This window comes from Suricata suricatta, chromosome 10, assembly GCF_006229205.1.
Source record: "Suricata suricatta isolate VVHF042 chromosome 10, meerkat_22Aug2017_6uvM2_HiC, whole genome shotgun sequence".
Taxonomy (NCBI): domain Eukaryota; kingdom Metazoa; phylum Chordata; class Mammalia; order Carnivora; family Herpestidae; genus Suricata; species Suricata suricatta.
Window position 1 is genome coordinate 111,367,125 of NC_043709.1, and position 17,974 is coordinate 111,385,098.

General features: G+C 40.3%; 1 protein-coding gene across 1 annotated transcript in view; it reads right to left on the reverse strand.

Moving 5' to 3' along the window:
• PARD3 (par-3 family cell polarity regulator) overlaps positions 1-15,850 on the reverse strand; it is a 524,039-nt gene extending 508,189 nt beyond the window's left edge. Inside the window, exons 1-2 of the mRNA XM_029955571.1 lie at positions 15,725-15,850; positions 15,500-15,601 (exon numbers count right to left, since the gene is read on the reverse strand). Coding sequence (XP_029811431.1) covers positions 15,500-15,601; positions 15,725-15,850 — 228 coding nt within the window. The remainder of the gene's footprint in view (positions 1-15,499; positions 15,602-15,724) is intronic.
• Between the last annotated feature and the right edge of the window lie 2,124 nt (positions 15,851-17,974).

Genomic DNA, 17,974 nt, shown 5'->3' on the forward strand with positions numbered 1-17,974 from the left:
TTTATTTAATAAACATCCTTTTAAATACAGAGGACAAAATATTCACAGGAAAAATGAATCAGTTGTCTGGAACACTTTTCCTCTGTCCCAGAAAGGAGTGAAAATGTTTTTATGTGCTTTCAAAAGGCAATAAGAGCATCTTTCCTTCACTTAATCTCAAGTCTGACTGAGGTGAGGCTGAGTGTGAAAATGATGAAAATGAGACACACGAGGTAACAGAGAACTAGGCTTCCAGGGAGTACTGAACACAATTAATACTCATATCACTGTTAATACTAGAGCCTCACAAACCTCAATGCTTTAGGACACACACAGGCCTAACCCGAGGATTGACAATTTAGTACATTCAAGGCAATATTTTTTAATTTCACTAATAATCTTAAAAGCTTCCTGTTTTCTTAATAAGAAGCATACATTATTATTTTTAAAACACATATACATACCAATTATTAAAGAAACTGCGTGACCAAACATTAGTCTATGCCAGAATATCTCAGTGATAAATACTGCAAATACTGGAGTTTTCAAGGCGACAATACTTAACGAAGACCTCTATATTGCAGCACTGATGGAAGTGTCATCCCAGTCTCCAGTGAAGAACAGAAATAGGATACACTTTTGGAACCTCTTAAACAATTTGAGAGAATTATTTTGTGTCTGTTCACTCTAATTAGAGATGAAATAAAAGCAGGTAAAACATAAGCCAATTCTTCCTTATAATTAATTTACATTGTATTTTACATTGTATTGGTCCATCACAGAATAAAAAAGAAAACAAATCTAGTCCACCACCAAGGTAGTTTGAGGAGCAGAGATCTATTGTGTCAACAGGTCGAAAGGAGACTATCAGAACATAAGAGAGAGAAAATCAGAACCAACACTAGGGATTAAGGAACCATTTCTGGTCCGGATGATGACCTGAACATACCTCCCAATTTACCTGACCGAATATTCCCACCTACACATGAACTACTTCCTGCTGCAAAAGTACTTGAAATTACTTTATCCTCTGGATAAAGAACACAGCCAAATTATAGAAAACTTTTAGCTGAAAAGTGTTTTGTTATTATTTTCCTCTTCCTGTTTTACAATAGATCCCTGAAGGTAACCATTCTGTGTTCATTTCAGTATCTCAAATTCTGTCTGGAATGGAAGAGATGTTCAATAAACATATCTGGACATTAAAGAAAATTGATGCTGTTGCAGAAAACGTTAAGTACAGCTTTGTTTCAGTCTCGAGTTCCTATAATAGAAATCTCTACAATTACCGCTAATAACAAAATGCCTGAGAACAAACACTCATCATCTGTCACCTTAAAAAGAAGTGTTGCTGGGGTGCCTGGCTGGCTCAGTCAGCTAAGCGGTGAAGCGTCTGACTCTTGACTTCAGCTCAGATCATGACCTCACTGCCTGAGTCTGAGCCCTCCCACCCCACGCTGTCCAGCTCCTCAACACTGACCCTCTCTCCCTGCCTGTCTCCCACTTGAGCTTCCTCTCTCAAAAGAAACATTTTTAAAAAGTGTTGCTTATCAATTTTTCATAAGTAAACAAGTCAAGCAATATACTAGACATTCCAATGCAAGGAATATCAGAATTCTGAAATACAAGATACAGATTCTGTAATTCTCTCACTCCAGGTGAATTTCTGACTTTATACTATGTGCTTTTATTATATTAACTAAGCTCTTCCTGGGGTGGTAGTCAAGTGAATGCCATCCACCATTAAATGGTTGGTTATGAAACTCAGAAATGTCTAGTGGCTTTCAAAGTGTGATTTTTCTGTACCTAACCCAGAAATAATACTACCACTATCTTGTGTCTGTGGAGTAATCTTTCTGCACTATTTATAGCCTTTTATACTTGGTTGTTTTTCTCAAAATCTAAATTTATCTTACTTTCATTCAATGGTGTTGATTCAGAAGAACTTGAGTTCCTTTTCCACATTTTACATTCATTTCCCATTTAAAATTTATTAGTATCTTCCATCATAATCAAGACAAGTTTTAACTCAAGGGTGTGTAGCACAGAAAACCAATACAGATTATGAGGTTAGAATTACTGCAAAATTTTGTCACATGGAAATGCTATTTGTCACATGCCTTTAACACCATCCAATCTATACAGTGGTGATTTCCAAATTCGTCTCTCCAACTCTGATCTTTCCCTTGAGCTTGGGACCTACACATCCAATCACCTACTGGATATCTCTGCTTGGAAGTCTCAAAAGCACTGCAAAATCAGTTAAATGTCCAACAGGAAGAAGACTTGACTGCCCCCAAGCCTCTACCTTCATTCCACTCCTAAGTCTTCTACTTCTTCTATTCAAATGAACCTCTCACAGTAAATGGAACCTCCATACCCACTCCCCTACTTGCTCTAGCTACAACTCTAAAAGTTACCCTTAATGCTTTCTTTGCCCTCATTCCTCACAGCCTGAAATCCTAGAAATTCTAACTCCAAATGCATATTTCAACTCCACTCATATTTCCCCAACTCTACTTGAGGCTGAGCCACCATCCTCTCTTCACTGGATAGCAGCCTTCTCACTGGTCTTTCTCTCCTTTCTTGCCCACCCACAATGCATTCTCAAAGCAATCTTCTTAAAAACATATATCTAAATATATCACTCCACAGTTTGACAGTTCAAAGGCTTTTTCTTACATTTAGTATTAAGTTGCAAATTGCTTAACATAGTCTTTAATATCTTCCCTTTCTAACTCCACCTTTTTTCCCCCTCTCCCAGTTGCCCCCTGCATCCGAGCCACATTAATTCCCTCTGGACCCATGAACACCTCAGCCTTTTTCTAGCTCAGGCTGGTGCACGTGTTGCTCCCTCTGCCTAGAGTCCTCTGCCCGCAAATGCTCTCATCAAGTGAAACCCAGCCCACCTGACTCCTGAGAGCTGGCTTTCCGAACCAGGTTAAAGAACCCCCTCACCTCACCTATTTTCTTTTTTTTTTTTTACTTTATAAAGTTTCATATTTTTTAACATATGTAATTATTTTCCATCATTTACAATACAGTAGTTACAATGACACTCCAAACAAAAAACTCACCTCACCTATTTTCCATCACACCCCAAACTCCCTCTCCTTGGTCTCTTCCTCATTACAAGGAGAGCTCTGCAAGATCAGAGACCCCTCCCCCATATATCCTCAGTACCTCCAGCTGTTTCTCAAATATATTAGGGACTGAAAGGTATTTACTGAATAAATGACAGATAAAACGAATGAATCAGTGAATCTGTAAGATCTTTTTAACCTTTGCTCAAACAAAAGTTGCAATGTTAGTTTGGTATATGAACAAGGGGCATCAATACACATGAACTGTGGTACAATTATACATTGCATAAGCTCTTGCCATTTTAATAAAATTTCACATAAGAAGACTTAGTAGTCTAACATAATTAAATATAGTTAAAATCCACATGTTTTACTAGCCAAACTAACTTCTTTCTCCAACATCAACTAAGAATTGTTTATTATTTGGAACCAGGCAGTAGCCCAAAGAAGTGAAAGAAATCTGTAAGTTTAGGAAACATATTGGCCCTCCCACTTTAAAATGGGCACACTTGGCGCCTGGGTGGCTCAGTAGGTTAAGCGTCCAGCTTCAGCTCAGGTCATGATCTCATGGTTCTTGGGTTCTAGCCCCATGTGGGGCTCTGTGCTGACAGCTAGCTCAGAGCCTGGAGCCTGCTTCAGATTCTGTATCTCCCTCCCTCTCGGGCCCTCCCCTGCTCTCACTGTCTCTCAAAAATAAAGAAAAAACATTTTAAAAATCTGAAAAAATAAAATAAAATGTGCACGCAACCATATCTATCTTGCAGCCTTGACACAAAGGTGTAACCATATCCCCCTACAGTGTGTACTACAATGAGGTTGAATTACATTTAATTTTCTTATTTATTCAATTTAAACTAAAAACAGGGGGCACCTGGGTGACTCAGTTAGTTAAGCATCCAACTTCAGCCTCAGGTCCTGATCTCAAAGCTAACAAGTTCAAGCCCTGCATCAGGCTCTGTGCTGACAGCTGACAGCTCAGAGCCTGGAGCCTCCTTTGGATTCTGTGTCTCCCTCTCTCTCTTATCCCTCCCCTACGCACACTCTGTGTCTGTCTGTCTGTCTGTCTCTCTCTCTCTCTAAAAAAATAAACATTTAAAAACATTAAACTAAAAACAAAAATTCACCCGTTTCTCATCACCCTCTGTGTAACCGCCAATCTATTCTCTAGGTCTATATAAGTTGAGGGTGGAGAGATGTTCTCTGTTTAAGATTCCATGTATAATAGAGATCATATGGTAGTTGCCTTTTCCTTAATTTATTTTACTTAGCATAATGCCTTTGAGGCCCATCCATATGGTCACAATGGCAAGATTACCTTATTTTTAGGTCTGGATAACATTGCCTTTTATACATACACCACAACTTCTTTATCCATTTGTCCATCAGTGGACACTAAGGTTGTTTCCGTGTCTTGGCTACCGTACATAATCCTGCAAAGAACATGCCAAATATGTGTTTTTGTTTTCTTCAGATAAATGCCCAGAAATAAAATGGCTGGACCATATGGTAGCTCTATTTTTAATTCTTTGAGAAATCCCCATATGTTTTCCATAGTGCACCAATTTACATTCCCACAATGCATGCACAGGGCTTCTCTTTTCTCCACATCCTCACCAACACTGTTATTTCTTATCTTTTTTTTTTTTTATAATTGCCCTTCTAACAAGTGTAGGATCCATCTCACTGTGGCTTTGCAGTTCCCTAATCATTAATAAGACTGGGAATCTTTTCATATATCTGCTGGCCATCTTTTGTCTTTTCTGGAAAAAAATGTCTATTTAGATATTCTGCCCATTTTTTAACCAGATTGTTTGGGGGAGTCGTTTTTGTTTTTGCTACTGAGTTGTATGAGTTCTTTATATATTTTGGATATTAGACTCCTATCACATATATGATTTGCAATTATTTTCTCACATCTGGTAGGTTGCCTTTTTCATTTTGTTCATGGCTTCCTTTGCTGTGCAGAAGCTTTATCGTTTGAAGTAGCACCAATGTATTTCTAGCTTTATTAGTAAATTTATTCTGGAATTATACAAGGATCTAAGGGTAAAAAGCCCTGCCAATTTTTTTCTTCCTCCAATATAAAATCCAGAAGGAAAAAAAATCTGGTACTTTCTCTCTCATTTCTATCCTTATAAATACTTGTGTGGATGAATTAAATGGGATGCTCTTCTGCATCATATAGAATTACTTTGAAATTATTCAGATAATACTAATGAAAAAGAAACTAAAGTATCCATCTTCTTCCTTTTTATCTTTGTGTGATAATGTTTTATTATATAGACAAAAAGTTGAATTTTGCATATTTCACTCAAGATATTAAAGAAAATTTAAGATAAATATTTTTAAAGATGCAAATCGTAATAAAACACTTTTGGTAACAACATGTATTCTGGAGTTCTTGTTTTGAGATGTTTGCTATGTTTCTGAAGAACTGTCATTGTCAATGAGGTAATATTTTAAAACTGAAAACAAGGTCTGCCTCCCCACCCCCTACCCCACAGCTGTATTCAGATATAGCTGACATGCAACACTGCATAAGTTTAATATGCAGAACATGTTGATTTGATACACCCATATATTGCAAAATGATTACTACCTTAGTGTTAGCTAATATCAGCAACACATCACACAATTAACATTCCTTCTTTGCGGTGAGAAGGTTTAAGATCTATTCTTAGCAACTTTTAGCATTTAATATAGTATTATTAACTATAATCACTATGCTATACATTAGATTCCCAGAATTTATTCATCTTAAATCTATACCCTTTGACCACCATCACCTCTTTTCTCCCAGCTCTGAGGCCCTGGTAACCACAATTCTAGGCTCTGTTTCTATGAGCTCAGCTTTTTAAAATTCCATATGTGAGATCACATAGTATGTGTCTCTCTGACTTATTTCACTTAACATAATGCCCTCAAAGAGGTCTGTCCATGTTAGCTAAACGGCGAGGTGTCCTTCTTTATGGCTGAATAATATTCCATTACACACGCAGAGATGTGAGATCTTCCTCATCCATTCATCTGTTGCTGTGCACTGAGGTTGCTTCCACACCACAGCTACTGTGAATAATGCTGCAATGAACGTGGGAGGGGAGCTAACTCTTCGAGATACTGACTTCCTTTAGATACATACCCACAAGTGGCATTGCGGGATCACATGGTAGTCTTTTTTAATTTTTTGAGGGACTCCCACATTGTTTCCCATAGTGGCAGCACCAATTCACATTCTCACCAACAGTGCATGAGTGTTCTCTTTTTTCTAATCCTCACCAACATTTGTTAAGTCTTGTCTTTTGATGACAACCATTCTAACAGGTGTGAGGTAACAGCTCGCGATCTTTTTTATTTTACTTAAAAAAAAATTTTTTTAGTGTTTGTTTATTTTTGAGAGAAAGTGTGACAGAGTGCAAGCCGGAAAGGAGGAAAAAGAGAGGGAGACAAAGAATCTGAAGCAGGCTCCAGGCTCCAGGGTGTCAGCACAGAGCCCGATGTGGGGCTCAAACTCACAAACCACGAGATTATGACCTGAGCTGAAGTCACTTAACTGACTGAGCCATCCAAGTGCCCCAGCTTATTGCGATTTTACCTGGCATTTCCCTGATGATTAGTGATGTTGAGCACTTCTTCATCATATATCTGTTGGCCATCTGTAAAAATTCTTTAGAAAAATGTCTATTCAGCTGCTCTGCCCATTTTTTAAATTTTTGGTGGTTTTGCTATTGAATGGCATGAGTTCTTTATATATTTTGGATATTAACCCCTTATCAAACATACTTTTTGCAAAGATTTAGTCCCACTCCATTGGTTGCCTTTTCATTTTTTTGATGGTTTCCTTTGATGAGCGGAAGTTTTTCTTGATGTAGTCCCACTTCTTTATTTTTGCTTTTGTTTACTCTGCTTTTGATGTCAAGTCTATTTCTGTTTTGTTTTGTTTTGTTTTAACAATACAGTCCTTGATGGCTCTCAAACACTAAAAACTGAAACTGGGATCTTCACTTATTTTTGTTCAGAAGAATATGCACGTTGATAGTATACTGGAAATCCTCAAATTCCAAGGATTCAGAGAAGAATGTATTTCTTCCAACAACTATTACTGAGTTCATATTACCAAGCTCTTCTCAAATTGATAGAAATATAAATTTTAAAACAGGCAAATGAAAAATATTATAGAAATTTTATAAAAATATTATAGAAATTTTTTATAAAAAAGATTTACAATTAACATGGTTTGTTTTTAAGTCATTAGGAACTAGTATTAAAAGAGTGAATGTTAACTATATTTAACAATGATGTGCTGGTGGCATGACAAACAATGATGACGACAACTGCCACTTACTGTGGCCTTATTTTGCCAAAGAGCACTGAGACCTTAACACAAGTTCCCAGACTTAAACTCAAATTCACACAACCTTACAAGGTAGGTACAATCATTACCCTCCATTTAGCGATGGAAAACTGATGTTAGAGAGATTAAGTCGTTTGCTGAAGCTCCTACAGTAAAGAAGTCATGGAGCAGGACTCAAACACAGGCAGTGTGGCTTCTCACCCACCAAGCCAGATGCCCGTCTTTGGTGAAGTAACACAAAAGCAACGTGCACCAAACCAAGGAACCAAGCCCTGGCCTACAATTAATGTGATAACTGAAAGAGTGACTCTTTCCCCTACTGTCCCTGACAAGACAAGCAAAGTCTCGGCTGCTTTCCCTAGGAAAGCTCATGACCAGTCAATATTAGGCAGGCTGTCCGCAATTTTAAAACTCCTAACGCTTATGAAGAGCCTTTCCAGTAGAACAGGCATGCACAAGGCCAAGCCCCCTTCTCTGCGCCTTCTGCAAGCGCTCCTTATCACCACACCTCTGCTACACCTGGCCCGGCACCCCCAACGCACCCACACACAAATCCACGAGCTGCGGGCAATCCAGTCCCCACAAAATATCCCAATGTTGGGAAACAATCTCGCTGAATTAATTACTTAGCATTTGGTGCTGTACTCAGCATTTAATTTAAATATTTTCTTCTTTAAAGCCTAACTAAAATAAATCAATTTAGGAGGAAATTAATCAAGTCATCTGTTAATGAAGTCTATTTATACAAATTATTTCAATTCCAAGTTACTAAACTCTTTAATCAGTCCTTCCCTATACCAATTCACATTAAAGTTTAAAAAGATGATTCTATTCTAAGTTATATTTAGAAATGCCTAACGCTTTCTTCATATTGGAATTAGGAAGACACAGAATGATGGCATTACAAAACAGAAAATCAGAAAACCCCATTAATCACATACCCACGCTCGCTGATAACTACTGATGCTTTTTGGTGTGTCCCTTCAAGCCTTTTCTGACACACATAATGATTTCTACTAAAATTAGACCATGTTTCATATGTTGGCTTTGCCTGATTGTCAACAAATTTATATCTGATTCATGAATTTATCCGCACTTCAATTCCAAACATCAAGGCACTTCCAAGGTACCCAAAGTCACAAAATCAAGTCGGGACCCCTCACCTCCCACCCTGTCCCAAAGCTGGCCTGCATGCAGCACTCCTGCCTTGGGGAACAACCCACCTCTAGACTTTGTGGAGTAAATCACCCTCAGATCTATCTCCACCCCCCCACCATCTGCACCTAGTCCAGCCTCCATCAATCCAACACCTATGGCAAAACGGGCAAACTGGTATCCATGCACTCACTCAGCCTCCCGTCCATCCGTCCTCACGCTGCGTCCAGGGAGACACTTCTCAAATGTAAATCTGACCACCTAACACCCGATTTCCACTCACCTGCCCTTCAGATTCAGCCTGATTGTATTTTTCAGGCAAATCTTGTTTCACCCTGACTCAGGGTCCTTTATCCCACCGTCCATGGCACCTTTCCTTTTCCTCAGACCATTATTTGTTGGTAAATCTACACTTAATTTCTGTGATTAATTCTAACTCTCACAATATACCATGAGGCCTCAGAAAGGAGGAACCGTGTCTACTTTTGTTTGACACTACATAACAACACTGAGCATAATGCCTGGCACATAATAGGTGCTCAGTAAACTGGTTAGATTAACTAAAAATAGGACTAATAGTCTTATTACCTTTCAAAGGAAATTATTACATGTGCTATATTATGACGATGATGATGATGCGATCCTAGTTCACAAAAATTCTCTCACATGTTTAGTAATAGGTAATGTATTCATGGACCAAGTCTTCAGTAAGAAATTAACTGGGGAGTGGGAGGGGAGAATGAAAAGAACGTTATCCTAGGAGCTCCTCCCCGCACTCCTACCTCCAGGGTAAGGACATTCTAAAACTAACTGACCTCACGCTGCAATTTAGTGTTTTAGTCTTGACAACAAAGGAATTTAAATCTCAAAACTTTCTCTTCTCAGGCACCTGTTTGGGCAATGTATTAAATGAGGAGAAAAACCGAGTCTTTAAAGAAATTAAAATTAGCTTTGTTGCCATTATGAGCTGTGAGCTCTCACTTCAATTTAAGCAGCAAGCCATTTCTTCATTTCTTCAGAGAGCGGGGCTTATTAATGCTTTAAAAACTCACTTCGATATCACCAAATAAATTCATTTTAACAATGCTCATTCCAGATCCAAAAATATGTTCTTCATTCTCATCTGAAAATCGTACAGACTGTGACTGCCTTCGGTATAAAAACAACAGAGTGCTTCTCTCCCCAATATCAGTAACTAGGGCACAGAATGCATGACGCCCTTTCTAAAGCGTAAGTCAGTCCACGTTTCCCACATGAGCAGGATGCGCAAGCACCATCACCTCCCCGGACACTGATTTTTCTTTATGGCTTAATGCCAAAACAAGTAAAATATTGATTTACACATAGGTCACAAAAAGCAACACCTCAAACAACAGAAAATAATGAACTTTTCAAATTAAAGCATATTCCTGGGGCGCCTGGGTGGCTCATTTGGTTAAACGTCCAACCGGGTCAGGGCATGAACTCACGGTTCGTGGGTTCGAGCCTGGCTCAGAGCCGGGAGCCTGTTTCACATTCTGTGCCTTCCTCTCTCTCTTCCTTCCCCTACTCATGCTCTGTCTCTATCTCTCTCTCAAAAATAAATATTAAAAATTAATTAATTAAAGAATATTCCTTACCTGAAAGTTGTGCCATGCATATATTTCAAAAGCAAGATTTACTACAACACATTTTGGTAATACTAATAGAAAAAAATCTGACAGGACAGTAATATTATGAACGTAAAGGCCAAAAATGACTCAGTTTATAAGTTAGAAGCTATTTATCAATGAGGAGAATAATGAGAATGTGTCATATGTGCCTCTGTACTAGCTTTATCCTACATGCAGATAGTGCTTGCCCGTGAACCCAATACATTTTTCAAGCTTCCTTTTCTCAGCATGCTGAGACCCTGACCAGACTGCCCCCCAGAAAATCCTGGGTTCTTCCCAACCGGCAGCAGTCCCCACAACAATCCTCCATAGTGCCTGGCGCCCAGTGTCCACTCTTCAAGCTCGTACAAACTTCCAGAAAGAGTTTAAATTACTATTCCACTCAACCCTTCCTCCACAAAGAGCAAGGAAGAGATAATGGAAGATACTTCCCAAAGTCATCACCAAAATAGAACATACATGATATCATCCTCGGTCAAAACAAAATGACACCCAAGCGTGACAAAGAAAATGTTTGCTACCCCATCTTAAGTCACCTTCAGCACCAAAGAATGGGAAAAAAAGACAGTGACGTGTGGAAGAAAAAGACATTCTTCTCGCCGCTCACACTCACAGAAGTGCACTTCTCCCCAACTCCAAGCTCTAAAATCTCTGTTGCCGCTCTTACCGTCAGCCTCAGGCAACCGGCACGCAGAGGGAAGTGAATACAAGAGAGTTTCATTCTGTAATCTATTTGGAAATTTCGAGTTTTACTGTAGTACGGGGAGGAATGACAGGAGAGACCTAGACCAATTTGTGGAGAACTGAGGGAAGGCTCACTGAAATAATAAATAATGAGGACCACACTGGAAAGAAATTTAGACAAGAAACTTGGGAAAGTTCATATAGACAAATGTATCACAGCTGTTCTAATAGGTGCTACAGATAATATGCAAACCGTTTCAGTTTTTCATCATTTGCCAAAAATGTCAGTTAGGAAAACAGAGCCTTAGATTCTAAGGGTAAATAAAACACCATGACAGCATACACACTCTGATTCTCTGTTCCCTTTTACTGGGAAGCAGCAATGCAGGGGAGGGATAAACAAAACAGGGCCTATTTACATGCCCAAAGTAGATCTAGAATATTCCAGGTCTTAGAAAATCAAACCTACTCCAAGAAGCCAAAACAACGAATACCATTTTGAATAAATTTGGGTAAAATCCTGGCCACTGGAATTGTACAGGCACTAAATGAAAATTTCCTCCGTGCTGTGCATTCAATTCTAATAATTAAAGAATAATGAGCAAAACCAGGTACTAAATAGATACTTCAATTTTCTTTCATTAACAATTGAATTATTGCCTCAATCCTAATGGCCCTCTATAAAAAATAATTTTTCAAAATTTTACAAACTCACCGTGACCAAGTATATCATTTACACCTTTGAAAGAAACTTCCCCCTTACAGAGGCCAGTGGTAGGGCCACTGAAGCACGGTCCCAAAGCGTAGAGCACCTAAACACCAGCTGGGAGGTTTATGAAACACAGATGCCCAGCCGGGCTACTGAAGGCCCCGCCCGCCTAGGCTAGGGGTCTGCACTTTAAATAGGCCCCGGCGCTCATTTTCATTAAGACAAATTTTAGGGGAATTCTATTAAGAGAACTGCAATGCCTGTTTTAACTTAAAAGGAAAACAGGTGTCAAAATCCTTACTCAGAGTAGCTGCCAGAAATAGTTGAAAAGCCTCCAGGATGATTAAATCAGCATTGGATTTCGGAGCCATGGAAAGGAGCCATACAACTGACTACAGGCAAGCCCTTCAGTCTGAATAATGCATCTGACAATACCATAAATTTAAGTGTTGAGATTCTGGATTATTAATTATATTTTTTATAGTTACAACTTCAAATGGGTCCTTTAAGAAGATCATTCAAAACTTTAAATTAATCATATTATTTAAGTATGTGTGAGGAAAAACAAACACAAAATTTTTTCAAATAATATTTCTGAACAAATAAAATAATTTATTTCAGACTGTGTGGTACATGATGCTGTCTAGCATTTTTCTATTTAGAAAATGAATTTAATCTGCATGCATAAAACTCCCGAAAAAGGTATTTCATTTATTAACACTTAAAACATTCTTCTTCAGGGGCCCCTGGATGGCTCAGATGGTTGGTCATCTGACATCAGCTCAGGGTCATGATCTCATGGCTTGTGAGTTCAAGTCCCACTCACACTCTCTCAAAAATGAATTAAAACATTAAAAAATATAAAACATTCTTCTTCAGGTTAAAGGATTTTTTAACTTGAGTTAAAAAAGATTCTAGAAAAATACAGATTTGGGGGTGCCTGGGTGGCTCAGTGGGTTAAGCATCGACTTAAGCTCAGGTTATGATCTCACCGTTTGTGGGTCTGAGCCCCAAATCAGGCTCTATGCTGACAGCTCAGAGCCTGGAGCCTGCTTCAGACTCCAATCTCTCTCTCTCTCTCTCTCTCTCTCTCTCTCTCTCTCTCTCTCTCTCTCTCTCTCTCTCTCTCTCTCTCTCCCCTCTTCCTCTGCTTGTGCTGGCATTCTCTCTCTCTCTCAAAAATAAGTAAACTTTAAAATTGTATATTTGTCATCATCAAATTCACATAATGTAACAAATTACCCCAAAGACCTAAACAGTATCAACCACCTTAACCTAAGTGATCTCCACAGAACACTCAATCCAACGGCAGTACACACTTTTCAAGGATACATGGATCATCCACCAAAATGCCATATACTGACCCTAAAATAACAGTACATTTCAAAAGACTTTTTTAAAATCATACCAGTGAACACTTACATCTCAAATATTCTACGTATTCAAAATGTGAATGCTGTGGAGAGGGCATCTGCCGGTTGAGGTGCCAGGGGGAAGGGTCAGAAACTGTAATCTGCGCTCCAGGAGCCCACACAGCATGACTGCGCCGAGTGCACGCGAGTCCACGGAGCTCCGTGTTCTCAGGAGCCCGGCCACGCTGCTCGTCCCGCTCAGACAACAGCCCTAAGTCCACGGCGGGCTACTCCGGGCACACGCCAAGAGCAAGGCACGCCGCAGAGGCAATCTTATGAACTAATTCTTATTCACTCTGTTGAAAGGCCCACAGTCAAAGCATGAAGAAGGATACCAACTTGCAGAACCTAAGTCTGTACACAATCAAAAAGGAAGCACAGGAGGTAAACACAGGCGTGCTCAGAACACAAGATTGCTAACGACAAACGTACACAGATGACCACCTCAGCTTTCTCCACAGTAACTACCCAAAACAAGCACCGTGCCAGAGTCCATAAATTCGTGACAAGAAAAACCACGAGCAGCTATGTGGGCACAGCCATGGTAAATGGGCACGGAAATATATTTACAATCAACTCAAAGAGAAAACGCAGGCTATTATTCAATCCTTCTTATTTAAAAGAAAGAGAGTCTATGTCTGTATCTAAACAAAAAGAAGAGTCAGGGGGCAAAGCCCACTCAAGTAACCGGAGGGCTGAGCTTTGAGCAGCAATGGGATCACAAGTGATTATTTCCTTCTCTGTAGGTTCCTTTTCTTCACAAGAAGCTATATGATTTTTATCTTATAAAAGAAAGAGAGAGAGAAAGGAAGGAAGGAAGGAAGGAAAGAAGGAGGGAAGGAAGGAAAAGGGACAAGAAAATATTGAAAGAGGTTGTATTAACAACCTTACTACATCCCTCTGTAATATTATGACTGGCCAAGGGCACCTTGTTTGAATTCTTCATAAACCTTGCCTGTTGCTTTAAGCTTTGAAGCTGAACCACACAATAAATTGATTATCATTTAAGTCTCTAGATAAGTGGAACTACAGGAAAAGGACTTGAGAGTCACCTTATCCCTGGCTCACTGAAAAGCCCAAAGAGGAGAAGTGATACCAAGAGGAATAGCAGCAAATCACAAATGGGCAGGAAATTCTGCATCTTTGACACAATGTCGTCCTGGTCCACAAGAGTTATAGGAACAAGTCCTGCAATGGCAGGTGCTAGTGAATCAAATATCCCTGAATTTGCACACCATTCGGTACCTAAAATTTTTCATCTTCCTTAAGATTTCAAGAAAACATAGAAGATATCCACCAATTCTGAACCAGGCACTATGCTGTCAGGAAAGTAGGAGTAGAGAAGACAGGACAGCTACATTTAGCCAGGTCCCAGCCAAGTTCTCCAAGAGGGAGGATGAGGCAGAGGGCCAATAAGGGGAGGGGGGAGGGAGACAAGGGGAGAGAAGGAGGGAGGGTGGAGGGAGGGAGGGAGAGAGGAAAAGGAGAAGTAGGCAGAGGAGGAAAAAGAGGAGGAGAGAGGAAGAGAGAAAAAGGGAGGGAAAGAGAGGAGAGAGAGGAAAGAGAAGAAAGAGGCGGAAGGGGAGGAAGAGGGCAGGCAGAGAGCAGGCAAAAGGAAGGAGGGAGAAAGAGGGAGGGAGAGAAAGCTCCCCAGGAAGGACCAGAGAGAGCAGGAGGTAACTGCCAGCTTCCACTCCCATGACGAGCCACTGTGTGTGCAGCTGGCAGCCCTTCTGCGTCCTCATCACAACTCAAACACAAATGACGGTGTCACCAAAGCCTGCTCAAGCCCTATCACCTCGTGACTTCTACAAATTCTTAAAATACCACGTGTCCCTTCTTTTCCTCCTCCTCCTCATTCCCTAAAAGAGCACAGACAAAAGGGTGGGTGCGAGGAGGACAGTAGAGTGCCACATTCACGAGCCAAAATCACTTACTACACTGCCATGGCGCTGCGGTGTGAAAGCCCACAGAGAGCAACCCTGAGGGAAGCATGGCTTCCGGAAAGCAGAGCACACAGTGCGAGGAGGCCGGGATGCACCTGCCCGCTCTGTAGCCCACGCCGCACAGGCCGGCTGCTGGGACAGCCCAGGGCTCGATCAGAATTCAGAGACCTTGTGTTATTACACCCTGAAATGGACCTCAGTTGTCAAGGAAGATGTCAGGTTTGGTTAAAACAATGGGGAAAAAATGGCACGGGAGCTTCTTAAAGATATTTCTATTTAAAAAGCTGCAATTTTAAAATTCCAAAATGTAGTAAACCTAATAAAGCCCAGATGTCAAGAAAAGCATTATACCCTGTAGTTCAGGGTAATGAAGACTCACGATACCTGTTAAGAAACAAACATGGCCGCACGAGTGGCCCTAAGATGCTTTACCAAATGTGAGGAGGAAGGAAAGTACTCTCATCCACCCCCTCCTTCCCCAGTCTTCACTAAATGCATCCAGAGCGGTTTCCCTGGACTTGAACTCACTCTGTCTTTATCATCTGCTACATCACAGAGGGTGTCGTCAAGGTCTAGTATTCCTCCATCTCCATGTTCAAGTCTGTGCACCTGTATCCAGTAGTTTGGATCCTATAGAGAAGAGAACATCAAATACAGCAAGTTAGCATCACCAAAGGAAATGCAACAAATTAAACTATGATAACTCCTTGCCTATAAAAAGGAATTTACAACCTCAACAATATGGCAACTGACTGAAAATTCAGGTAGTTCTCTGTCTCTGCTGTTGTCAGTTTCTCTTTTGGGATGGACTCGTTTACACTCTTTCTGAGCTGCAGAGACACTGCTGTGACAGGAACTACAGAAACTAGCACAAGTCATTGCCTAAGAAATATTGGTTTCTTAAAGTATGCTGGGTTTCCCACTGTGCACCATGACACAATTTTTAATCTTCTCAATCCAATCCATGCAGATAATCTAATAAGCAAGCAACATCTATCGCATGTCTGAAAAACTCATGTCACAGCCTATCTGGGGAGAAAATGGAAGTTGCACACCCTGGTGGCTCAAAGTAAGTCCTACCAACAGGTGTAAATATACTCATATAGGATAATGCTGACAATACCATGAGTAAGCAAAGCAAGCTCAGAACAATGTTATGTGGTTGGTGTCTATTTCTGTAAAAACAAGGCTAGATACAATTGTATCTGTACATATGAAAATATCCCCCAAAATACACACCAAAATGTTCAGTGGTTATACTTAAGGAGTAGGATTGGGAGAGAAGAAAGATAGAGGACTCCACTTCAAATTCTGTACACTTCTTCATAGGGTGTGTGCACACTTGCATACATATACAAACATACATATATATGTAAACATACACGTACATATCCATACACACCATAATATAAAACCATGCTTTAAAATAATATTTGAGGGGCACCTGGGTGGCTCAGTTGGTTAAGTGCTAGACTTCAGCTCAGGTCATGATCTCACTGTTCATGGGCGTAAGTCCCACACTGCGCTCTGTGCTGACAGCTCAGAGCCTGGAGCCTGCTTCAGATTTTGTGTCTCCCTCAATCTCTGCCCCTCCCCCACTTGCACTTGGGCACGCTTTCTCTTGCTCGCTCTCTCTCACTCTCTCTCTCTCCCTCTCTCTCTTTCAAAAATAAACATTAAAAATTTTTAAATCATTTGAAAAAGAACAGTTGTTTTAAGTTTCTACAATCATTCTCATTTGCACACTTGAATGAAAATATAGTAGACCACTATAAGCTACGAATCTTCGACAATCTAGAATTACTAATAGAAAGTTCCATTCAAGTTAACAATCCACTCTTCCCATGTGAACAGCAATGTTTGGAATGGCTCTTTCATAAAGGAAAGGCTAATAGGGAAGAGCGAAAATGAGTGGTTTTAGACTACACCTTCCTGAACCCCACCACACATCCACTGACTCACATTTTGAGGCCAAGGAATTCATACCCATAAGAAGCCCTCCAAGAGAATCTCTAATACCTGAGAATCACGAAAATGAACACTTCTAAAAAATACTGAATTGTCAATCCTTGTCATTTTTTCCCCAGCACAGAAAGCAGATCATACCTAATCCTCAGTTACTAAACATTACCATAAAAAACACTAGTGCAAATAGCCTATAGTTATGCTGCACCCTCATTTATCCGGATTTCTTTCAAAGGAGAGTCAGTACTCAAACTAAATGTTCATCCACAACACAGACTAAATTTGTAAAACACACAACTCACCTCCCTCCCTCTCCCTCCCTCTCCCTCCCTCTCTCTCTCTCTCTCTCTCTCTCTCTCTCTCACACACACACACACACACACACACACACACACACACACACACACACTGTGGCATCCAGCGTTCCTCCCGAGCCTTACTATGCATGACCCCCTGATTACTCCAGAGAGTCCTCAGGGACACCTGTTGTTAAGATTCCACTAGTGCTCCAGAATGTGTCATTTCTACATCTGTTGAGCCATCAAAGAACAAAGCCCCAGAGCAAACCATACCCCTACTCCTCCTCCAAATGGCATTAGCCCTCCAAGGGAACCCGGGAATAATCAGTATCCTGTGGGTGAATAAAGAAAGCTATACCCTAACCATCATTCCGCAGCCACTTAGAGCAGGGCCCATTCTGCCCCCGGCTTCCCCACAAGAAAGCTGCAGGATGACCTAACCAATTTAAATATCAACTTTCATTTCTAAAACTCTTTTATACACACAGAAGTGGACTGACCTCTAAAATGCAACTTACAAAACCTGCTCTTTAAGCTTCCCAATCCTCCACACTTGCTCCATATGAGGTCATAACCTACAGCCTTTCTAGAATATTTGGAGCTACTCCTTTGAAATAAGTTCCCTCCTAGCAATTTTTTCAACCTCTTGACTTTTGTATTTCAGAACTTGATGTGATCCAGTCCTTCTCCATCAGTCAGTTCCCCTTTCACAGCGTGTATTAAGTCCCGCATAACTGTC